This window comes from Mugil cephalus, chromosome 3, assembly GCF_022458985.1.
Source record: "Mugil cephalus isolate CIBA_MC_2020 chromosome 3, CIBA_Mcephalus_1.1, whole genome shotgun sequence".
Taxonomy (NCBI): domain Eukaryota; kingdom Metazoa; phylum Chordata; class Actinopteri; order Mugiliformes; family Mugilidae; genus Mugil; species Mugil cephalus.
This window is the reverse complement of record NC_061772.1, coordinates 13270889-13294555: the sequence shown is the minus strand read 5'-3', so window position 1 is coordinate 13294555 and position 23667 is coordinate 13270889. Positions and strand designations below refer to the sequence as shown.

General features: G+C 42.1%; 1 protein-coding gene across 6 annotated transcripts in view; it reads left to right on the top strand.

Annotated features, from left to right (window-relative positions):
* myo5aa (myosin VAa) overlaps window positions 1–23667 on the top strand; it is a 48838-nt gene that overhangs the window by 6415 nt on the left and 18756 nt on the right. For 4 of the 6 annotated variants that reach the window (XM_047580039.1, XM_047580040.1, XM_047580042.1 and 1 more), the window contains exons 2-22: window positions 5000–5110; window positions 6584–6755; window positions 7167–7311; window positions 8918–9074; window positions 10536–10679; window positions 13181–13262; window positions 15115–15222; window positions 15410–15516; window positions 15685–15950; window positions 16059–16140; window positions 16250–16390; window positions 17060–17185; window positions 17676–17759; window positions 20334–20336; window positions 21336–21491; window positions 21677–21774; window positions 21856–21942; window positions 22418–22526; window positions 22637–22848; window positions 23026–23182; window positions 23332–23571. In XM_047580039.1, the coding sequence (XP_047435995.1) occupies window positions 5000–5110; window positions 6584–6755; window positions 7167–7311; window positions 8918–9074; window positions 10536–10679; window positions 13181–13262; window positions 15115–15222; window positions 15410–15516; window positions 15685–15950; window positions 16059–16140; window positions 16250–16390; window positions 17060–17185; window positions 17676–17759; window positions 20334–20336; window positions 21336–21491; window positions 21677–21774; window positions 21856–21942; window positions 22418–22526; window positions 22637–22848; window positions 23026–23182; window positions 23332–23571 (2787 nt within the window). The remainder of the gene's footprint in view (window positions 1–4999; window positions 5111–6583; window positions 6756–7166; window positions 7312–8917; window positions 9075–10535; window positions 10680–13180; window positions 13263–15114; window positions 15223–15409; window positions 15517–15684; window positions 15951–16058; window positions 16141–16249; window positions 16391–17059; window positions 17186–17675; window positions 17760–20333; window positions 20337–21335; window positions 21492–21676; window positions 21775–21855; window positions 21943–22417; window positions 22527–22636; window positions 22849–23025; window positions 23183–23331; window positions 23572–23667) is intronic. The other 2 variants (XM_047580043.1, XM_047580038.1) reach the window with 1 other exon arrangement.

Below are 23667 nucleotides of genomic sequence, written 5' to 3'. Positions count from 1 at the left end.
TTTGTGAAAAAATTGGGTGAAAACCTGTGGTGTTATATTGTGATTCAGTTTTTTGTAGCACAAATTCAATTGTTTAACTCAAATACATCCAAACTAATGTTTTCTTTTTGTCTCTTTTAGACGCTCCCATTGTTCTGCCTCCACGTTTCTGTCTGTGATGTATAGCGGTTGGAAATAATATCGATATGGCAACATATTGCGATACTTTTTCTTCCGATACAATATTGATTTTGAATATCTTAGTGTAAAGAAACAGAAAACCCCATGTTTTGGGCTGATCGTGACCGACTTCCACACCTCCACCACCACCTTTTCTGTGCAAGCTGCATTTTAAATTTCTCAGTGAATATTGCAATATATCGCCATATAAATGTATCGTATCGTGACTCAAGCATCGTGATACATATCGTATCGTGAAGTCGTTAGTGATGTAGGACAAGAACTGGTCCAAGCAGAAACCTTTCTCGTCACGTTAGAGCCGTGATTAGCTTGAGCCATATGTGGGTGTAATGAAATTGTGGTGTAGTTGACTGGAATAAGATTAGCCGGTGTTAAACCCTCAGTTAAACTAATCGGGTCTTGATCTTTTGTTTCAGTTAAATCAGGATTAGCATCAGCCCAGTGTTGTAGCAGCGTAGAGAAACCTCTTCCTGTTGTTAACTCACCTGCTGGCAGCTACTGAAAGTATGGACTTGATGTGGTGATCTGTAGTGTAGCGTGGCTGAGCTAGCTGCTCGCTAACTGGTGCTGCTGTTGTTTAAACTGTGATGATGATGATAATGATTCTGGGCTTTGGATGGAGAATTGTCGGTTTTTTATGTACTACAATTTGTCAAAAACACTATGTGGCAAGTTTAACATCATAACTTAATTACCGAAATCAAGCTAATCAAGGTTACGTTGTGTTGAGAAAGTTCTTGGTGGTAACATCAGCTGTAGGACATGAGGACTTCACTGCTACATGAATGTAGGCACCTAGAAGCCACTAAGGAACAGTTTAGCAAGCGAATAACTGAATGTAGGAAACATAAAGGACAAGACTATTGGGAATATCAACAATTTCCTTTATATCACAAAATTACAACCACTTATGAGGTCATGAATACCTTCAGAGGGATCCTTTCATATGGACACGACCCCATTTGAAAGCAGCGCTAGGCGTTTACGGGACCAGGGACAGTAGTCCCATTCTTGATGCACCATGAGAAAATTAGGTAATGATGTGTTTTTGCTGCTGTGCCCGAGTTTTTTTTAATCTCTCGAACCTTAAACTCTTTTAAATTAGTTCAGCAACCAAATCAGAAGAGGCTTGAGTGGCTCTTTGCTGCTTTCTCTTGAAATGAAAGAGAAGTAAGACTAAAAGTGGATTAACGATACTGAATAAAGTGAGTATGCCACTTATTTAATATAAGAGCATCTGTTGGTATGTAGAGGGGAGTAGGTATTGCATTTTGTTCATATTGTAATCCCAGTAGCTTCATGTTGGTGTACTCTTGGGGCCTGCACACATTCAAACCGAGCAAAATGCATCGTAGTGGAGGAGCCTCGAAGCAAAGGCCTTTAAGTCATGTAATTTCTGATGTCACATGCGCATTGATCTCCTTTTTCGAAAACACGGCGTCCTTTAACAATCCTTCATCCATCCATCCATCCATTCATCCATCCTCCTTAAGGCAGACCGAGTGGCTGCAGTCTGACTCATCGCACACTGTCTCCAGCTTTTAGACGGTGCTCTCCTCCAGCTTGGGTTTCAGTGTGGATGATGACGTCCTTGAAACATGTAAATGTCTGTCGGTCTGTGTGTGTGTGTGTGGTCAAGTTTCAACCTTTGTCTCTCCTCTTTTTTTATTTATTTTTTCCTCCAGGGGAATTTGTTGGTCTATAAATATGATTCATTGCCCTTGAAGCTGCACTTTTGTGCGCCCTGTGTTTTTGTCCCCTACTCGGTGTATGGATCTTTGTGTGTGTGTGTTGTGTGTTGTCCTTGGAGGGGGAGGAAGCAGGAAGACGTGCAAATTGGTTGAACATATTTCAGCGTTAACTAAATCAGGATAATCGTGCTTTACACCTAGTGACGTGTGAAATGAGTGCGTGTTTGTGATGGTGATGGTGATGATGAGGAAGTGTGCTCAATAGTGCAGCGAAGCCTCTGTGAGGTGTGATACTGCTCAAAACTCACTGTTCTATTTTTAGCCTCCATCCTCCTCTCTCCTCTCCTCCCTGTCTTTCCGTTGCTAGGAGGCTAGCTGCTGGGAGGGTCCTCTGCTTTGTTTACCTATAATTACGAACGTAAAGCTTGTGCTGTGCATTTGTTGCAGTAAATGAAACATTCAAACGAACGACTCAATGCATAATGTCACCAAGCACAAACGTTTTAACATTTCTTTACAGTTATCAAGAAAACATTTGGATTTCACCCATTGGCTTCAACGAGGTTTGACATAAGCAGCACACGCTCGCTTGCCAGTTCATACACAAGAGGAAACAAATAACAGTCCTGCACTAAATCCCTGCAGGATTTCGTGTTATTTGAAATAAATCCTGAATACTATAACCTTCATGAAGCAAAGATTTAGTGCAGGATGTTAAATCAGGATGCACCTTATGACCTGACATTTGCTAAATCTTGATTTTTGCCAGTGATAGATGAAATATCTGCTGTGCTCACCTGTGGGAGACACAGCCATGATGTGTTTCTCTGGCAACATTGATCAGATTTCATCCCAACATATAAATGAACTGCTCTTTGGATTAATTGTTATTGACCATTAACTTGTCAGTGTTGTTTAAATTGTTCAGTACGCTGCTGTTTGTTCAAGAGAGATTTATTCTCAAATAAATGAAGGAATCTGAATTTAATTGATCTGAGCTTGAGCTAAGCTACTATGACCAAGAAATTTCCCCTGTGCCTGATTAAAGTCGGTTTAAGTCTGTAGAGCAGTAGTTCATGAAGATGTCTTTTAGCTGCTATTTTATTGCCATTTTTTGACTTAAATTTATGCATATAAACCCTTTAGTCTACCTCTGGTGCAGTATAGTTGTGTTTCGGCAGCTGTGACTAGGGTTGACTTCTGCTTCTTTGGGTGAGAGGAGATCCCTCCTTTGGTGAACTCCTAAACTGTAGCCAGAGCAGAGAACATCTTTTCCTCAAGTGTCCACTGGTGAGCGATACGAGCTACATATTCAGACCCAACTAGTATGTGCCAATCCAGATCATCTTCATGTCTTTTTATAAGCTGAATGTCCTCATACAGCAGTTGGCTAGGTCAGACCGTTTAAAATATCCAGATGTTTTCCACCTGGAACGCTTCTATCAGCCCAGGGACCCAAACCCGTCACTACGGCTTATCTTCTTCTTCTTTAGTGTTTATTGGTTGTTGGTTTTGTGAGTTGTTGAGGATCCTCCTCAAACATGTTTTGCAGCCGATACAATTTTTATCTTTTTATGTACCTTAAAGTTCACTCCACTCCACTTCCTCGTCTCTCACACCTGTTGTAAGCACATTACCACTTCCTCAATCTAAATACGATGGTATCCACATAGTTTTCGCACACCTTACCTATCCCTCAGCTGTTATATTATTTACTTAAAATGGAAAACCTTGACTGCTCGACCACGCTCATCACATTGTTTGGTGTGTCTGTATGGGTGGAGAGAGAACAAAGGATTAGACAAAGAACACAACCTTGAGTCTTTAAAGAAAAATACTTGAATACTGGTTTAAATATAACGTAATCACCAGTTGGCTCTATATGTTATCGACAGACTCACCAGTTTCTCTGCCTCCATTTCGTGCCACTCCCCTTGTTACTCTTAAGAGCCAGACAGATGGAGGGAGGGCGAGGGTTTGTGTGACCATGATGTCATGATTCAGATGATCGGTAGCGAAGCAGCTGACGAAATTAACCAGTTTTCCTCCGTTGTGCCTGTCTACAATGAGGCCTTTCTCTGCCCCTCGCCTCTGTGAAATTTTCATCGGCAGTTTACGTAACGAAGTCAAAAGAAGCCGTGAAATCGTCGGTGAGATTCCACAAAGTCTCTCGGTGCTCATCGTCATGTGCTTCCGGTCGCTCCTGATCAAGAGGCCACGTCTGTATTAGTAATCCAGTTAATTAGGATTTAAAAATGAAAAATAAACGGCTAATCAATGGTTTATTTATTCATATGTTCATGATCCGTTTATCAGCAGTGTTGATGGATCCTGAACGGTAATGGACACATACAGTAAATGCGCTAAAATCAGTCCTCGCCTCAAATCTCTTCCCGGTCGTGTGATGTCATGTGTACTCACGGTGTGAACTCCTGTCCTGTTCGGCCTGCGGCCAAGGGCGCTCGTACATGCGTCTACAGTAGTGAGCCGGATTCCTCCGCCATGTGACCGGCTGCGTTCATCACTGTTTTTCCACATGCCTGTGATCAGCCTCCAGTCACAAGTCTGAAAGGCCTTCCCCCTTTTCTATAGTGATGTCTGTGTGTGTGTGTGTGTGTGTGTGTGTGTGTGTGTGTGTGTGTGTGTGTGTGTGTGTGTGTGTGAGTGTGAGTTTGTGTGTGAATTCTGAGGTCTGACCACATATTAACCACAGCTGCATTCTCCTGTCATTAAGAGCTACTATTCATTCACAATACTTTGTGCCCACAACTTTATCGACAATAATGAGGCTGTGAAAACACAGAGGCCAGTGTTTTCTCTCAGGTCATGCTGTTTTAACTGGTGGCAGAAAGTATGACTCCACTCCTTCTATAGGTGAACAGAGATGCAGCAGATTAAGTGGTTTTATCACATCACAACATAAATTTGGTCCAAAAGTTGAACTTTTATATATATATGTATGTATTTTTGTTCTTGCATGCACAGTAAAAGTCATGGTAAAGAACAGTAATAACAAATGCACATTTTAAGATGAACTCAACGATGCTTCATCCGATGAAGAGAACTCAGATTCCTTCACTTCTATATCGCGTCCTGTCTAATTCCATTTTATTCCTTGTGTCTCTCAGTGTGCTCGGGTGTGGATCCCCGATGCAGAGGAGGTGTGGAAGTCTGCTGAGCTGACCAAGGACTACAAAAGTGGCGATGCCTCCCTGCAGCTCATGCTGGAGGATGGAACGGTGAGGATGAGCATCAGTAGGAGTTTTTTTGGTCTCGTCTTTTTTTCTTGCTTTCGCCGCCACACTCGCTCCACTTCCGCTGCATCTCATTAGCGGTTATTGGTTTTACCATTAGCGCTCTCCACAGATGAGGCCTGCGTGCAGAGACGCCCAGCGGATGATTTTAAAGGCAGTACATTTAATTTGTTTGCTTGGAAAACGAACTGCTACCGGCACACGTTTTAACTTCTAGCAGGCAACACAACAAGCACTCATGTAGTTGAAGTCATGTTAGCAGTGAAGCCATTTCCCAAACCGCCCCAAGTGATTTATGTGATTGTATGTGAATGTTAGCACTGGTGCTACCATCGAAGAGTTTTTTTTTTTCTTACTCCATCTGCTGATTGGGTGCTTAATTCAAAAATATTTGACAGATTTTTGAGAGGAAATCCTGCCCAGGTTTTGTAGCTAAATATCACATATATATTACATGGGGTCTAAATATATTTTGTGAAACAAAAAAACATTTAAATGGCTGGTTTCTTTGAAGTGGATTTGTATGTGGTATTTATACATAGTCAGTGTGTAACCTGTAGATGCATTTATTCAGCCTTGACAGAGAAAAAAAAAAAAAGGAAGCTCATGGGATCAGATAATATAGTTGCACACTTAATTAGTCGGTCAGCTTGTATGATTAATTCCCCATGTTTCATGATACTTCCTCCTCTTGCAAACACACTTATCAAACAAGCATCTGAGAGAGAAGCAGATCCATTTACAAGGAGACTGTAAACTGTGAGGGTGAAATGTGCATGAAGCGTATGAGCTGAAGCTTCCACACAGAAACAGCTTCAAATGATTGGTGGGTAAACTGTGGAGCTAGAGAAAGTCATTAGTCTGTCTCATGACATTTTTGAGCATGTACGGTATGTATGAAGTACTGTTAGTTGGTCTAGACGTCCGTTATTGATTATTTATAGGAAGAGATCTCAACTATTATTCAGCCAGCGAAGGCCAGAACTAGAAAACTGTAACAGCCAAACAAACAAAGGAGAGAAGAAATAATAGCTGATTGTATCACAGGATTAAAATGAATGTTTGGGATAGAAGACTTTAATTTTATCATTTGTTGATTGTAAACAGAACATATATATATATAAGTGTGTTGATGAAGAATTCTCGACATTATGGGTAGTGTTGTTTTTATCATGGCCACAGAAAATACTTGACAGGTGTTGGTGACCACATTAAATAAAAGTGAACATTTGAAGCCTGTAGAATATGTGGGTCTTGGGTCATTGGTAAGTCTCACCTCACTGAGGCTGGTTTTTAGTGTTTAGAGGGTTGAGGATTCTTAGAAGAAATTTCTCTTTCTATATTTTACTTTGTGGTTTTAAATCTCAGCCCTTTTTTTTATTTTTGGTTTTCATGCTTTGCATAAAACAATCAACTCTGTCCTGACGTCAGAACTGTTTTTAACTCATTTTTCTTCAGAACATTGAGCATAAGCTGGACCCCAAGACGAAGAACCTGCCTTACCTGCGAAACCCTGACATCCTGGTGGGCGAGAACGACCTCACAGCGCTCAGCTACCTCCACGAGCCGGCCGTGCTGCACAACCTCAAAGTCCGCTTCATCGACTCCAAACTTATCTACACATATTGCGGTAGGAGGGTGCTTTGAATAAGTTGATGTCGTTATCAAGCATCTGGTAAAATGTATGCTGATATTCAAAGGAACCACTGATCTGAGGGGATTCTCATATTTATACCTCAGTCTTCAGCTTATTGCTGATCAGGGCGCGATTCAACCATGTGTGACCTTCAATAGTCTCATTTGTGTTTAAACTATAAGTCGCGCTTTGCTTATCGCCTCCATTTGACATTTTAAATACTCTGTGCTGTGTTTACCCTCTCTGATAAAACACCTATTAACCGTTGAATCAAATCCTTTACTATTGTCCTAAAGTAGGAATTCAGATATAGTATCACTTTGTTCAGTGTGTTCCTGAGCTCGTGACGTACACCGAGTACTGCGCCCAAGCTGCAGATGAACTAATGTTTCCTCTGTTCCGTAGGAATCGTGCTTGTGGCCATCAACCCTTATGAGACGCTGCCCATCTATGGCTCAGACATCATCAACGCCTACAGCGGCCAGAACATGGGAGACATGGACCCGCACATTTTCGCCGTGGCAGAGGAGGCTTATAAGCAGATGGCCAGGTTTGTGTGCGTGCGCGTTCCCTCAGCAGCCTTGGCTCAGGTCTCCTTGTTGCTCAGTCCTCCTCCTCCTCTCTGCAGGGTTTGTAGGTCAGAACCAGAAATAGCGCCACGGTGGTCTCAATGTCTCCCTCTCTGTCTCTTTTAATCACACACACACGACGACGACGCACTCTCTGCAGGATCCAACCAGGCGATCTTGTCGGTCTTCCCTCTGGGAGTGTACATGATCAACACACTGACACACAAACATACTGTACACTAATAGCACCCTATAAATTTAGTCAGATCTCACTCAGGGAAGGAGCCGTGTCAGTATAAAGTTGCACTCTTAAAGGATTTAAATGGTCTGACTTGTCCATTTAACTTAGTGTTTGGTATATTCTTATTTACTTGTTCTACTTCCACCTCACCTGTTGAAATACATCCTTCAAAATAATGCAAGTTATTGTCTTCACTCCTACTCCTACTGTCACATACACTATCAGTCAAAAGTTTGGACACGTCTTCTCGTTGTATTGAATGAGAACGTGTGTCCAAACTTTTGACTGGTAACGTATGTATTCACTAAATAGGGAATAAGTTAATTTAAGTATTCTCCTCTTTGTACCTGAATTCATTTGTAAAATGACCTGAATCTTCTGGAGCTGGTCTCACTATGTTAGCTTAAAATAAACCTCACTGACTCTGAGACATGCACGTCGTCATGGTCTGAGTTTCATACAGCCTCTATTGAATGTTTGTTAATAACTATTAACTATTTACTGGTTTGGTGGAGTGTCCTTGTGATTCTATCTTTTTCTTGTAGTTTGTATTGTTTATTGTAGGTCTTTAGTCGAAATATGCAAACGTGTGGTTTAAACTGGTGTTACTCTAATTATAAACTCAATATATTTTGATCTAAATAAAGGATCTAAGGATCTAAATAAATTAAAAAAAATTAAACTCCGTCTACGATCTTCTGATCTCAGTTTTATTTGTGACTTCTATGACAGGACACACGTGACCCTAACTAAACAAATTGATCGCAGAGCAGTTGAAAACTGATTTTATGATTTATGAACAGAAGATCATGTGGAATAATCTACGTACAAGACCTTTCATCAAGCAGTTGTGACACAACACTTCTGTGTATTTACTTCATGTACCGTATGTTAAATAGCACAACTGCAGCAGCTCCAGACAATAAAGGAATAAAGGAGGAAGCTTTGCCTGAGGATCATGTCTCGTGACTATAATGAGGAGAGTAACCTGCAGAGACTGTAGAGCATGCAAAGGAACGGAGCGGGTTAGGAGGTGTGTTAACACCTGTTCTGTCTGCAGGCAGTCAAAATACCAGTAGATGACAATATATGACACTTCCCATGTGGCATTGTCTGTATCACACTCTACTGATTGAACTATATGTGACTGATTCCTATGGCTATAATGAGCCACCTTATGTGTGAATTATTTAAAGCTGAAACACCCATCCACCTAAAAAATGTTAGCTTTAGTTAGCATCTCAATCCACATGCCTTCAATTTTATATCTTGCATTTAGTTCTGGACTCCACTGGCACAGTTATTCATGACATAGAAACCTGTGTTATTTTTATTTTATCTGCCAGGGATGAGAGAAACCAGTCGATCATCGTGAGCGGTGAGTCCGGAGCAGGAAAAACGGTATCAGCCAAATACGCCATGAGATACTTTGCTACGGTCAGTGGCTCCGCCAGCGAGGCCAACGTGGAGGAGAAAGTCCTGGCTTCCAACCCCATCATGGAGGTGAGGGCCATGACGTTCAGACTTATCTAAAGGCTGCTTCCTGCTGACATTCAGAGTCTGCAGATACTGAAAAGAAGCTCTGTTTCTCTCAGAGTGTGTGTCAATTTTGCTTGGCAGTTAGTGTATGGACGCTTGTTTGGACCATTTAACCAGCAGTTTAATTGATTTGTAAATAGCACGGACCCCTCTCCTCTCTTCTCCCCTCCTCTCCCCATATGCCGTCTCCCCCACCCTTATCGTCTTTTCCTACTTACTCAAGCACAAGCACACAGAATGAATGGAAAGCTTTCTTCTTGCGTAGCAGTGATGTCACTTCAGTCTCTAAGGAGGCAGAGGGTTGCATCAGCCTTTCCTATTTCACAAAACCTGTGTGCGCATGTGTGTGTGTGTGTGTGTGTGTGTGTGTGTGTGTGTGAGAGAGAGAGATATCAGGAGAGAGTTTGTGCACTCTGTTTGTTCATGTTTAGCTGATGCAGAGATTGGAATATCTGCTCTGCTAAAAGACTCCTTGTCTGCGGCGAAGAAGGTTGTGTTTGGCCACAACTAAGCAAGAACCCTCTGTGCTCACACACAATTTAGATCTGTTCGAATATTCTGGTTGTGGCTTTGACTGCGTGCGTGCGTGCGTGCGTGCGTGTGTGTGTGTGTGTGTGTGTGTGCACGCTTGCATGCAGCCCCACCTGTTTCCTGACAGTTCCTCACTGTGTCATTTATCAATCCCGTGTCTTGAACTACGGCTGCTGACTCCTGTTGATTTACCTGCCGACACACAGCAGCTCAGCAGGAAACACCCGATAACAAATGGAAGCTTGTGCGTGGAATGACAAATCCTATAAAACATGTTATTGATTTGCGAATCTGGTTGAACCACTAACAATCTTTAACTTTATTGATACGTTGAGAGGTTTTGACTTGTTGAAAAGTTTGTAGAAAACATTTTTTCTTGTACAGTTGAATAAGAAAGTTCAATGAATGAGGAAGTTTATGTCCCCTTCATGTTTGTATGGTAAATATGAAGCTGTCCGTAGCACAAGGTTATCACTGTTCAGCATAAAGACTGAAAACAGCCAACCTAGCCGTGGCAGAAGGTGACACAACCTGACTACGTACCAGTAGATCAAGCTCAGTAATTGTGGTTTTAGGGCGTATATCTGCCGGGATATTTCTTGGCTGGGAGCAGTGACTTCCTTGCAGTACGTATCTTCTTCAGAACAAATTAAACTAGTTCAGGCTTTAGTTTCATATGTGCTGCAAAGACTTGAGAGCAATATCAGTCATTTCATTTTCCCCAAGAAACTACAAAGTCTGTTTCCCCAAATGGTGCACGACTATATCAAAGCGTTGTTAAAGAGTAATTTTCATTTTCGTGACCGGTGCTTTGTTGACTCCATAAAAACGAATCAATGGTCGTTCTCTGGCCACATTGTACCTGTTAACACGTGTCTCTCCTCTGTCCAACAGGCCATTGGAAATGCAAAGACCACCAGGAACGACAACAGCAGTCGTTTTGGCAAATACATCGAAATCGGCTTCGACAACCGCTTCCGCATCATCGGTGCCAACATGAGAACATATCTGCTGGAGAAATCACGAGTGGTGTTTCAGGTGAGCGCACAGATGTGTGTCTAGCTTGCATGAACACACACACACACATACACACACTGTGCTTTTGTTTTGCCCCTTTAATTGATTTACATGGATTCCTCCACTCATTACAGTCGATTACGTCTGGCTCAGACATCACAGATGAAAGCACCAGACCTTTGTAAAGTCCTTATTTTTATTCTGAACCCACACATTCGGTTAGTTCTTAAGCTGGTGCTACACTCTGACTTCTTTTGGGCCTTTAGAGAGAGAGGGATTTTTTCTAAACAGTCTACTGAGTGTTTCTTTATGTCACCCATAGCTGGTGATGAACTGAAATGTAGGAGAAAAGAGTATTGTATCACATTTTTGATCTTAACTCAACATGTCATATGCTTATTATGACAAAAATTAACATAAATATCTAATACAACGCAGTGATGAAGGGATGACATGTTTTATTCAATATGTCAAAGGGAACTGTCCAGGGTGTGTCCCCCCTTTCGCCCAGTGACAGCTGGAATAGGCTCCACAACCCTCAAGGGGAAAAGCAGAAAATCTATGAATGAATGAATGAATGAACATCAAAGGCCAACTTCACTCAGTGCATTTACAAGTACAGCTTATATCGAGCTATTCTTGAAATTTGACTTTCTGAATGTGGTCCTTGTCCCAGGTTACATGCAACAGAGAAAATCGAATAACTGACAGGAACATGTCCTCCTCCTCCACACTAGGTGGCGATATGTATCTTTTCAGCAGGTTAATACGGCCCCTTTTCTGGTTGACCTATTACGTCATATAATAAACAAGAGTCATTCATGCGGTAGACCGGCATTTCAAACAACAACAAGATGGAAAATAGTTCAGCTTTTTTAATTTCATAAGTAATGTGCGCGCTACTTCTGGTGCAGATTAGATGGTGCTATCCCTCAGGTGGTTCTTCTGCCGGCTCTGTTTACCTTCTTCGTCTGTGACCGGCTTTCTAGGATGTTTTTGTTCTGGGCTCATACGCCAGCACAGCGGTGGTGGAGCATGTACACGCTCATTGTCCAGTTAAAGTCTGATTAAGGCGTATACACGTCGGAGAAAATCAATTTCCAATCACATTATCTGTCTTAGTCGGATAAGGAGAGCTCCAATTTTAGTTTGAGTATCATGCACTTAAGTTGTCGGATTAAGGCAATAATTGTTTTTCTTCCCCGTGCATGTAAACACATACTGACTGTGACAGTGTTATGCTATAACACTTTACGTAAATATTTATGTATAATTAAATTATATACAGTATGTGTATGTGCAATGTATCTGCATTTGCAATCATGCAGTCATAAATACACAAGGCCTGTCTGACTAATACTTGTTTCCTACAGTAATTACGTTACATGCGGTGTTACATGAAGTGTTGTGTTGTAGGCCAAACCGATGAGTTATAGCATTGTGTCTGATTTGATCTTATTACAGCAAAAACCTGTGAGCGATCATATTTATTTGGGTAAGGATTCCTGCTGACTTTCTAACTTTACAATACCTTTGTGTGTCACACTGAGGATTCGTAAAGTGAACTCGCTCTGGAAGACCACTCTAATCTCTGTCAGCTTCAGATCCTTAAATATATAAAGTAGCATTGTGTTGGTTCATGCCATCAGTTGTACTCACAAAAAGGCCGCACATATCAAATGGCTCGCTTTCCCCGGTGCTTTTTAGTGCGGAAGAAGAATGCAGCAATAATTTCCTCCTTCACAAAGACAAGCAGAAGGAAACAAAAAAAGAAGACTTTAACAGTCGATCTGTCACACTGGATTACAGCCGTATCTCTCTCACTCCGGTTCAACCTTTTCTAACCACTGTTTGCTCACTGGTGGAGCCAGTAGGGCAGCACCTCGATCAAGAACAAAGATATTATACAACTGCAGACACATGTAGCCGACGCCTGCACAGACACGCACACACACACACACACACAAACACACACTCTGGTGTCATAGACAGCGCTGAGAAGGAATGAGGATGTTGGCAGAAGGACTTGATTACTTTCCTCCTCACATTTTTCACATGCCTGCTTCAGTAACCCATTTACAGGTGTGTGTGTGTGTGTGTGTGTGTGTGTGTGTGTGTGTGTGTGTGTGTGTGTGTGTGTGTGTGTTTTCGTTTGCATTCTGGGCTTGGGTGTAGTCGCACTAATGCGGGGCACAGGTAACGCACTTCAGAGCCTCAACGTTTTGTCATGGACTCTACAACACCGAGTGTGTTAAAATAACGTATCGTACACATATAGCTCGATAACATCTGTTGTTATCTCCTTGAGTGAGTTACCTACCAGGATGTTAAACTGTCAAGATAAAGAAACACTCATTCATATTCATTCATGGGAACACGTTTTGATTGAGACCATGTGTCGGTAGCGTTCATTATCCTGTGTGGTCTGTTTTTAACCGGGTGTATCGTAGTGTAATCTGTGTTGTGTATAGCCTCTTTGATGCTGCCGTTTCACTCACATTACATGATGTGCTTTCTTCCAGGCGGATGAGGAGAGGAATTATCACATCTTCTATCAGCTCTGTGCATCAGCTCACCTGCCTGAGTTCAAGAATCTGAAGCTGAGTGAGTCGCGTTCAGTTGTTGCCGCGTCCAAACACAAACCAGAACACATACTCAACTCTTTTACCTGAGTAAAAGTAGCAAAGCCACAGTTTACAAATACTCAGTAAAAGTCCTTCATTTCAAATCGTACTTCAGTGTTGTGTACTACAAAGCACTATTTTAATTCATCACTGATACATTAACATGGAGGTTAATGCCATTGTCCAAAAACAGCATTGAATGTGGGGAAAAAAAACTTTGTAGTTTAAAAAAAAAATTGAGCTTTACAGAAAAAAAGTTATTTTGGTGGAGTTGTGGGACAGGACGCTCTGCAGAGTTAAATCCTTCATGTCACCTTCCCCTATTGTCACTTCAACAGAATACGCTGTTGTTTTAAGCAGTTATGAGATGTTGATGAATCTGACTTTATCATTTTCGCAACAGGGAAAATATGGCGGGCACACATTTATGACAATGTGCTTGCACAAGGCTCACTGTTTTGTTTTGTTTTTCTGTGGTCGCTCTCAACGGCAGAAAAAAAAACTCATCATGTCAATTAATTGCTTGGGTGGTTAAGTCACTTATGACTAATACTAATGCTAACCTCCCCCTGTTTATGTGCCTTTAATCAGATTTATATTGGTTCCTGCTGCATAAACTCAGTGCTGACTCATTGACTCTGTGGCTGAACAGGCCTCTATATAGAGTGCTCCCACTGTGGACCTGCACCTGCTCGTCCTAGTCATGGACACACACACACACACACACACACACACACACACACACACACACACACACACACACACACACACGCTGTTGGCACCGTTACTTACAGCTACCCGGTTGGCTCTCTGTCTCTAAAGCGCACACACACACACACACACACACACACACACACACACACACACACACACAGCTGCTGTCTTTTCCTCTCCTGCTGACTTCCTGGCTCTGTTAATGGAGTGGTTGTCACAGTCATGTCAGACCCCTTTGTTGCCAGGCAACAGGCCCTGCCCTAATTCAGAGTGAAGTGGGTATAAAGAAGCTGATTGTGGGAGAGTTGGGACCTCATACCTCTTTCACAGGAGTCTTTATGATTTAATTTATTTCTAAGAACACAGATTCTCTGAGAGGGAACTTACATTAAGCAGAGTTCACATTCACACTCTAAATGGCTCAGGGTCTTATTTATGTGTAAATCTGACGCCGTATGTACAGCGAAAGTGCAGGCTGTGCCTTGGTAGTAGCGTATTTCCACTTTAGTGTTTCCAGCTGCTTCTCCGGCTCTGCAGTATTTGAATCGATTTGTTTTGGATCAATTAAGACGGAACACATCAAGCAATATAATTAAGGAGATGGAATTTTGTCGAAAGTTTCAGTCGCCGTTGTTGAAAGTGAAGCAGGAAGTAGAAACAAAAATTGATCCAACTGACAAAAAAAAAAAAGTCAACACTTGGCATTTTTACAGATTGTAAATAGTTTTCAGCCTCTAGTCCCGCAGTACCCTAAATGAGCTTTTAAAATGAGTTTCTAATTAATATGTTATCTAAGTAAGTCGTAGATAGTGAATGATTTGTGAGAAAATCACATTTAAATCACATATCATCCTCTGCACTGGGTACCCAACTTAATTCTTTTTAATCTATGGCCATGTTTTAAAAAAAATACTTGACATCTGCATTTGAACTTCCTGTGATGGCTGCAGTTGGCTGTTATTATAACAAGTCAGGATTGTTGCTATGGTTACTCTTGTCACAGTGTCACAATACATTATGTCAGAGATGCACCTCCTGGCTAACAGGCTTGTGTTTTGACTGCACATCATTTCAAATGTCTGCTCTTTACGATAAGTCCTCTCTGTCTCTCCTCCCAGGCAGTGCCAATGACTTCCTGTACACCAGGCAGGGCCGCAGCCCCGTCATCGATGGCGTGGACGACACCAAGGAACTTTCCACCACTCGCAATGCCTTCACATTGCTTGGTAAGGCACACGCATCTGCCTCTGACTGCTGGATATGTTTATATCTGTTAATAGAAGCATGAAATGTGATATAGTTAAATATATATGTGTGTGTGTGTATTTCTTCTACTTTCAAAAAAAAAAAAAAAAAACATTTCGTGGATTCATTGTCCGTATTAACCAGAGTGTCTGTTTGTGTCCTCCTCAGGTATTAATGAGTCATATCAGATGGGGCTTTTCCAGGTTTTGGCTGCTATTCTTCATTTGGGAAACGTGGAGATAAAGGACAGAGACTCAGACAGCAGCGTTATTCCTGTGAGCATAATGTTTACGCTGCAGTAGGAGATGAGAGGGTTGTCACCTTTCTTTCTGTGCACATGTAAACACAGTCATAATGAAAGTATTTAATCAGTTTAATGATTAAGGTTGGAATTCCTTGTCTTTTTCCTGAATAGAAAAATGTCTTTGATCTTCTTTCTGTAGCCCAACAATCGCCACCTGACGGCGTTCTGCGACCTGGTGGGAGTGACCTACCCAGATATGTCTCAGTGGCTGTGCCACAGGAAGCTGAAGACGGCCACGGAGACGTACGTCAAGCCCCTCCCTCGTCTGCAGGCCACCAACGCCCGTGATGCCCTGTCCAAACATATCTACGCCAAGCTCTTCAACTGGATTGTGGAGCACGTCAACAAGGCTCTGATCACAAATGTTAAACAGCACTCCTTCATCGGCGTCCTCGACATCTACGGGTACGTGTGTGCAGTATTAGCTACAAACAGGTAGCTCATCAGCCTGAGCTAATGGCACTGACGTAGGATATTATTCAGCTGGTTAACTCCGCTGTTCTTCCTCACAAGGTTTGAGACGTTTGAAATCAACAGCTTTGAGCAGTTCTGCATCAACTATGCTAACGAGAAACTCCAGCAACAGTTCAACATGGTGAGCAGCACACGTTTTTACACCTGCACGCTATGTTTAGGGATGACGGAGAGGATGTTTAATTAGTTTGAAAAGCTACGTGCCAAACTCTTCGTCTGTGCGTGTGCAGCATGTGTTCAAGCTGGAGCAGGAGGAGTACATGAAGGAGCAGATCCCCTGGACTCTGATTGACTTCTATGACAATCAGCCCTGCATCAACCTCATAGAAGCCAAGATGGGCATCCTGGACCTGCTGGACGAGGAGTGCAAGGTATGATATGTCACGTGTGTCACATATGTCATTAAAATGCAAAGGTTAAATGCCCAAGGTTAAAAATATATATATTTAATTATACAAGACTGTTGGTTGAATAAGAACTTTCTCATAAAAGTAAAGAGAGTCCGTGCTGCTAACTGAGTAGAGCCTAGAAGGTTTGTTCATTCACACCCACATTCTGCTCCTCTGGTTTTGACAGTCGACCCGTCGCACTAGGCCTCAGCCTCCACCACCTACACATGTAGTTCACATCAGAGTTCACCCATGGGAAAGAAAAGCAGTGACCACAGTGAAAAGACGTTTATTTTATAGTTCGACTTGAAGACCTCGACTTCAGCATAGATTCAACAACAGATTGTGATACTGGGCTTAGCAGCAGTTAATGTTGTGTGTACCATCTACACACTTTCAGCCAGGTCTCTAACTTATCTCTCAGCCTTTCCAAGGCTGTGGATGATTACTGATAAACCTGCTTGGCGTATGCACCGAGCTACGAGAAAAATGGAAAGAGCTCAATTAAGTTACTCTGAATAAAACCCAACCATTGTATTTATGACATGTTTCCGCTGTGTGTGTGTGTGTGTGTGTGTGTGTGTGTGTGTGTGTGTGTGTGTGTGTGTGTGTGTGTGTGTGTGTGTGTGTTTTTTTCTTTGTGTATACCAGATGCCTAAAGGTTCAGATGATTCGTGGGCTCAGAAACTGTACAACACCCACCTGAAGACCTGCTCCCTCTTTGAGAAGCCACGCATGTCCAACCGCGCCTTCATCATCCAACATTTTGCCGACAAGGTGGGCCTGTCAGACACCCAGTTCGTCTTGTCTTTGTATAGTATTATGTAATATTAGTCACTTTGTGTCCTTTAAGTAACAGCATGAAGCTGAAGATTAGGGGCTCCTTTGAAATATCTTGTTTTCTATTTTTCTCAATATTTTTGCAACTGCAACTGTTGTAATTTACTAAGTTGTAATAGGTTTCGTGTCCCCTAATGAGGTGCTGCGAGATCTAGTATTATTTTACATGTCTGTTTTTAGAAACTATAATGTTACACATAAATGGGTCAAGGACTAATGGAGGCTTTCCCATGAGGTGCCCTGATATTATAATGAAACGTACAGTGTCTGATGAAGCATTGATTTATCTTGGTGCATCAAGAATATAAAGCTGCAGGCCTCACTGTATGGTCTTCAGTTTGACTTAGTTTTTTATTAGACATCTGAAGAAAATGTAAAAATCCCCCCTCCCATAGTGACACAGCCACTCTGTCTCGCTGTTGAGCAGGTAGAGTACCAGTGTGACGGTTTCCTGGAGAAGAACAAGGACACAGTAAATGAAGAACAGATCAATGTGCTGAAGGCCAGCAAGGTGAGAAAACGCAAACATCTGCATCACAATGCATGAAATGAGTCAAAAGTAGATTATACTGAAGCCGAGTGTCCTCTTAGCCGCATCAGACTTTAAGTAGTACGAAGCATCCACTGAGATCAAAGCCAAGAGGCCTGCAGCTCCTGCAGAGACACACCTGGTCTCTCTGTTGTTTATTCCTCTCTAAGACACCTGAATGTTCAGGGAAGCAGCGCCCTCCATTGGCCAAGTGAAGCTGTCGTTGAAACCAGCAGAGATGATGAAAGTCTGTTGGAAGTTATGTTTTGCAGCCGTGTAGGTTGGGTCTGAATACACAACATGCAACATATAAGTTGGATGACTGGCTTGTCAGAAGAATTGTTTTTACTTATCGGTAAAATATCAGAATCCATCCAATTCATGTGAGGTTCTACTCAGAGATTCACACACATGCACGTGTTGGTAGGTCGACATTAACAAGATCAGCTAATCACGTATGTGTGTGTGTGGTGTTGTGTATGTGTGCTTAGGTTCAAAATGGGCTTAAGCCTTTAAGTCGTCACTGGTGTTTTGGCTGTCTACACACACACACACAAACACACAAACACAGACTCAGATGGAATCTGTTTGTCCAAACTGCTCACAGTGACAGTGACCTCCGACTGTTCTTTTATAGACTTCAGCGAGAGCAGAATTGGGTAAGGGTTGAAATAATCTCTGCTCTAACCTCTAACAAGACATCTGAAGATACACACAACCACACACACACACACACATTCATGGACGTATCACACACTGGAAATGTTGCCATGGATACCTGTGACTCCACAACCAAAGGGTTTAAATGGTAGTGACCCTTTAATGACTTTTAGTCTAATTGAGATTCCCTTTACTTTGCTGCCATCCTGTGCGTGACCCATTTCTAAGATGTAAATGCGACAGACTTGTTTCACAGCAGACTTCTTGACTTGTGACAGCAGTGTATTAATAACAGTTCACTTTAGTGTCCCTGTAAGCATGACAATCGCTATACACTCTGTGTATAAAAGCTCTTTCTGCTGTGACAAGTCAAGATGTCGCTGCTTTTGAAATTAAGTCTGTGGCTTTAAAAAGAAAAACAATTCTCTTCATTTTTTTTGCAAATCATTGTGGCCATAAGGCAGCAAAAGTAATAGAAAATAATGTTTTCATAAACATTTTGCAGCTAACTGTTCATTGAGGCATAATCACTTAACACATTAACAGATAAATCTCCTGATTCTGTGTTTTGTGCTCGTCTGGACAAAGATGAAAAGTTCTCTCCTCAGATTTCGACACGCTGAATCCCATCAGTCATCTACTCAACTCTTTAACCCTTCAGTGAAGAAAATTACAGGAAAATATTAGTTCATCCCAACTGAAGTTTTTTTTTTTATTTTGTCTTTTCCACTTTTATGATTTCTGTCATTACTGATAAAAGAGTAATTGCAGAGACTTGGGAACAGTTTGAAGAGTAAGACGGAGCACTTGTAACCAAACTGTCACTCAGAATTATTGCCTTAATCGGACTATAACAGGAGAACTTAAGTGCATGTTACTCCGATTAAAATCGGAGTTCTTTTTGTCCGATTGAGACACCCGGATAATGCGATTGGAATCAGAGTTTTCATCGGATAATGCGTGTGCACATGCTCCACCACCGCCGCGCTGGCGTGTGACCCTGGAACAAACATGTCCAAGAAAGCAGGCGTAGAAGAAGAAGTAGAGGAATGGAGCCGTCTGAGGGATAGCGCGGATCTTACCTGCACCAGAAGTTGCGCGAACATTACGTACGAGATTAAAAAATGTACTATTATCCGCCTGTTGTTTGAAATGCCGGTATTAACGTGGTATTATCCCGCTGAAAAGACACGTATCGCCACCTAGTGTGGAGGAGGAGAACAGTTATTCGATTTTCTTGCGCTGCATGTAAACTGGGATAAGGACTTTAGTGAGAAAGTCGAATTTTTAGCATAGCTCGATTAAGCTCTGCATGTAAACGCATTGTATCTGCAGATCAAACAGGTCAGCGCGGAGACGATGCTCAAAGTGACGTACGCAAAAATATTAAGTCCATCTTGCACAACTGCAGCAAGCATGTTGCGTCATAATTAAAAGTATTTTAAAACTGTGGCACAACACAGCGTCACTTTGTGTTAAATTTTTTCCAAAGTTGCAATGGCTCCGTCTCCAGGTGTTGAAAAGACAGTTGTAGTCCATATCTGGTACATGCTCGGTATGTTATTCTCCCATGATGCTCTGCAGTACATGAATTTGATCAGAATACAGAAAACATAAAACTCTGCCGTGCGGCCATCTTCCAACCACAGACATGCAGGCTTGGAAAACAAAAAAAAATCACGTTTCCTTCCATCCATTTCATTTGTTTGTTTATGTTTCTTTTTATCTGAATCCTAGATGTGTGGTGTAGTTTTGGATGGGGTGTAGTAATGATTTCTGTCTTGACCTTTGGGATTCCTTTAACCTTTCTTTTTAATGTCATTGTGCCTGTTTGTCACTGTGTCTCCATGTGTTGTCCATGTATGTCCTCATCATGACAACCCTCCCCGCCAGCAGAAGGTAAACAGAAGCGTTCTTACAACGCTGGTGCGCCTGTAGCTCTTCATTTAGCTTCTTTTTTTCCCCCTCTTTTCTTTGTCTTTCCTCCTTCCTCGTCTCTTTGTGTGGTTGTCACACTCTAACAGCACTGAGGGGACTGAAGTTGCGTGTGTGCCTTTGTTTGCTGCATGGGGAGCACTGAAGGCACTCTGGGAGGAGAAAAAGGGGATCCGGCATAGAAATAAGGGCCGGAGGAAGGAGGATATTTTTATCTTTTCATAGAGACGCTGCAAGCGAGCGGTGCTTGAATCCTTTATGGCTGCCCTGCTTAATGACGCTGGTTAGAGAAGCAGCATGGCGCCGCTGTTAGCGCAGCAGTGGGGGGGACCACGTAACGCAGCGTCCTCCTCATATAACCTCCGTGTTATATGGAACATGAGCGGAGTGTGTGCTTTACTAAAGGACATGTGTCCCCTCTGATGCTCTGTGTGTCATAACACCATGGCAGCATAATGTCATGCAGTCATATATGACCACTGCACACTGTCATATATGGAAAAACATTTTCATTATTTCATTATGTTTATTGTTTTTGTTTTATTTATAACATTTTAACCCAACTGTTAATGAGTTTATCAAAATCTAATCCACAAATCAGACTACATCTACTCACTCGTCTCCCTCAATTAACAAACATTTGAACTGTCTCGTATCTCTACATTTGATTACAAGACTCGTATGTTGAATTTTGTAAAAGTCCTGATTAAGCTTTTGGCAAATGCTGCTTTGTAAGCCAGTATGCCCTGCACGGTAAGTAAGAAATGTCCAAACGCATGGCTGTGATAAGAGCCTCTTAATTCATTTTTTGGTTATTTGTTGCTGCACTGATGCTAATTTTAAGATTATGTCACCGGTGATGTGTCATTTAACTATGTCTCATTAAAGTCAGCATTGGCTCTAGTGTCTTGATGCTGCCATCAGCTGTTCTGCGTGTGACCTTAAGTGGGCTGCCGTTCACAGTTTGACCTGCTGGTGGAGCTGTTCCAGGACGAGCAGAAGGCGACCAGCCCCACCGGTCAAGTCCCCGGCACCGGGGGCCGCACGCGCCTCAGCGTCAAACCTGACAAGAGCCGAGACTCGAAAAGCAAGGAGCACAAGAAGACTGTCGGCTGTCAGGTGGAGACACTGTTTTGTTATTTAGACACTCATAGGCTGAAATTATATATTTTTTTTCTTGAAAATATATAGCTGTAAGAAAAAATATTTATTGTTCTAATTAAAATCCAATCTAAAGATTAGCTTCTCTGCTGAGGTGTTTTAATATTTATTATAATGCTGATGATGATAATCCTGTCTTGCAGTTTCGAAACTCTCTACAAATGCTGATGGACACTTTGAACGCAACGACCCCGCACTACGTCCGCTGCATCAAACCAAATGACTTTAAGTTGGCTTTCTCGTGAGTGTCCTCTCTCCGTTTGATGCTTCTGTTGACTGGTAGCCTCTGGTTATATTAACCGTGATCATTTGTTGTCCTCAGATTTGATCCCAAACGTGCGGTGCAGCAGCTCAGAGCCTGCGGTGTCCTGGAGACCATCCGCATCTCTGCTGCAGGCTTCCCGTCCAGGTACAGACGCATCCCAGCAACACCGCTACTGACTCTCACTCTAGTCTAATTTATATACAAAGCTTAATTATCTCCCTTGAGTTGCATAAGTGATAAGAGGAACAATAATAATAAGAAACAAAAATCAATGGAAATGGCTCCTGACAAGTGGAATCTTCGTGGAATATAAAAAGTTTTACATCTGTACTTATTGGTCTGTCTTTTATGAAAGTTTTTTAAATTAAATTCTAATCATTTATTTTGACCAAAACATAATATAAGATTACTTGAATGTCACAGATATGCATTAAGATGCATGTTTAACATCAGTCATATACATATATACGCTAGACTACGTTTTACAGCTTCTCATCCAGTACATGTGTCACATTATTTCTCCTGTGACAAAAACCAGACAGCAAACTTTAGTAAATATTGGGTAAAGGAGTATTATTTCAGATTTATTTAAAGATTTTTCCGTGTGTGTGTGTCTCAGATGGACGTACCAGGAGTTCTTCAGCCGTTACAGGGTACTGATGAAGCAGAAGGACGTCCTCCCTGACAAGAAGTTGACCTGCAAGAATGTTCTGGAGAAGTTAGTCCAGGTCAGAGAGCTTTCCTCTTTAAAGTCCAACTATAAAAAAATTTTAAAAAATAACAGAGATTTAATTAAGTTTGTCCCTGACTCTATCGCCACTGATTTCTCCTCTTTCAGGATCAGGATAAATATCAGTTCGGTAAGACAAAGATCTTCTTCAGGGCCGGCCAGGTGGCTTACCTGGAGAAGCTGAGGGCGGACAAGTTGCGTGCTGCTTGTATTCGCATCCAGAAAACCATCCGCTGCTGGTTGGCACGCAAGAAGTACCTGCGCAAGCGCAGCGCTGCCATCACCATCCAAAGGTTCACCAGAGGATACCAAGCTCGCTGGTGAGTGATACTCACTTACCTTATACTCTCATCACATGTGACATGACACTATCTTGAGTATCGCTGCTTTTAAAAACAAGGTTTTAATACTTGAGCTGAGAATAACTTTTACATTACATGTCCATGTTGACATCAAAGAATAAAAATCATGCCTTGACATCTCTCACTTCTCCTCAGTTTGGCCAAATTTATGCGCCGCACTCAGGCGGCCACCGTCATCCAGAAGTACCAGAGGATGTACGTGGAGAGGAAGCGCTACAGGCAGAAGCAGGCTGCTGCTCTGGTCATGCAGACGATCCTCAGAGCTTACATGGCCCGGCAGAAGTATCAGGCTGTAAGAAACGATACACAAACACCAAAACAAAGCAGATGACGTTTGAATGGTTTTTCGTGATAACTTCAGTCCTGATGTTGAGTTTGCTTCAAGTCCCATTATTGCATTTGGTGTAATCTCTTTCCCTCCCCGTGTTTCTGTTTCTTCAGCTGCTGCGGGAGCACAAGGCAGTGATCATTCAGAAGTACATCCGTGGCTGGTTAGCGCGGTGCTGGTACAAGCGCTGCCTTCTCTCCATCGTCTACCTGCAGTGCTGCATGCGCAGGATGAAGGCCAGGCGTGAGCTGAAGAAGCTGAAGATTGAGGCTCGCTCAGTGGAGCACTTCAAGAAACTCAACAAGGGCATGGAGAACAAGATCATGCAGCTGCAGAGGAAGGTCGACGAGCAGGTGAGACGTAGTAGTTGTTTTTTTCCTTTTACATAAATGCAGAAATAACATTAAATTGGTTCAAGAACAAATAAACAGTTATAGTGTTTCTATGGT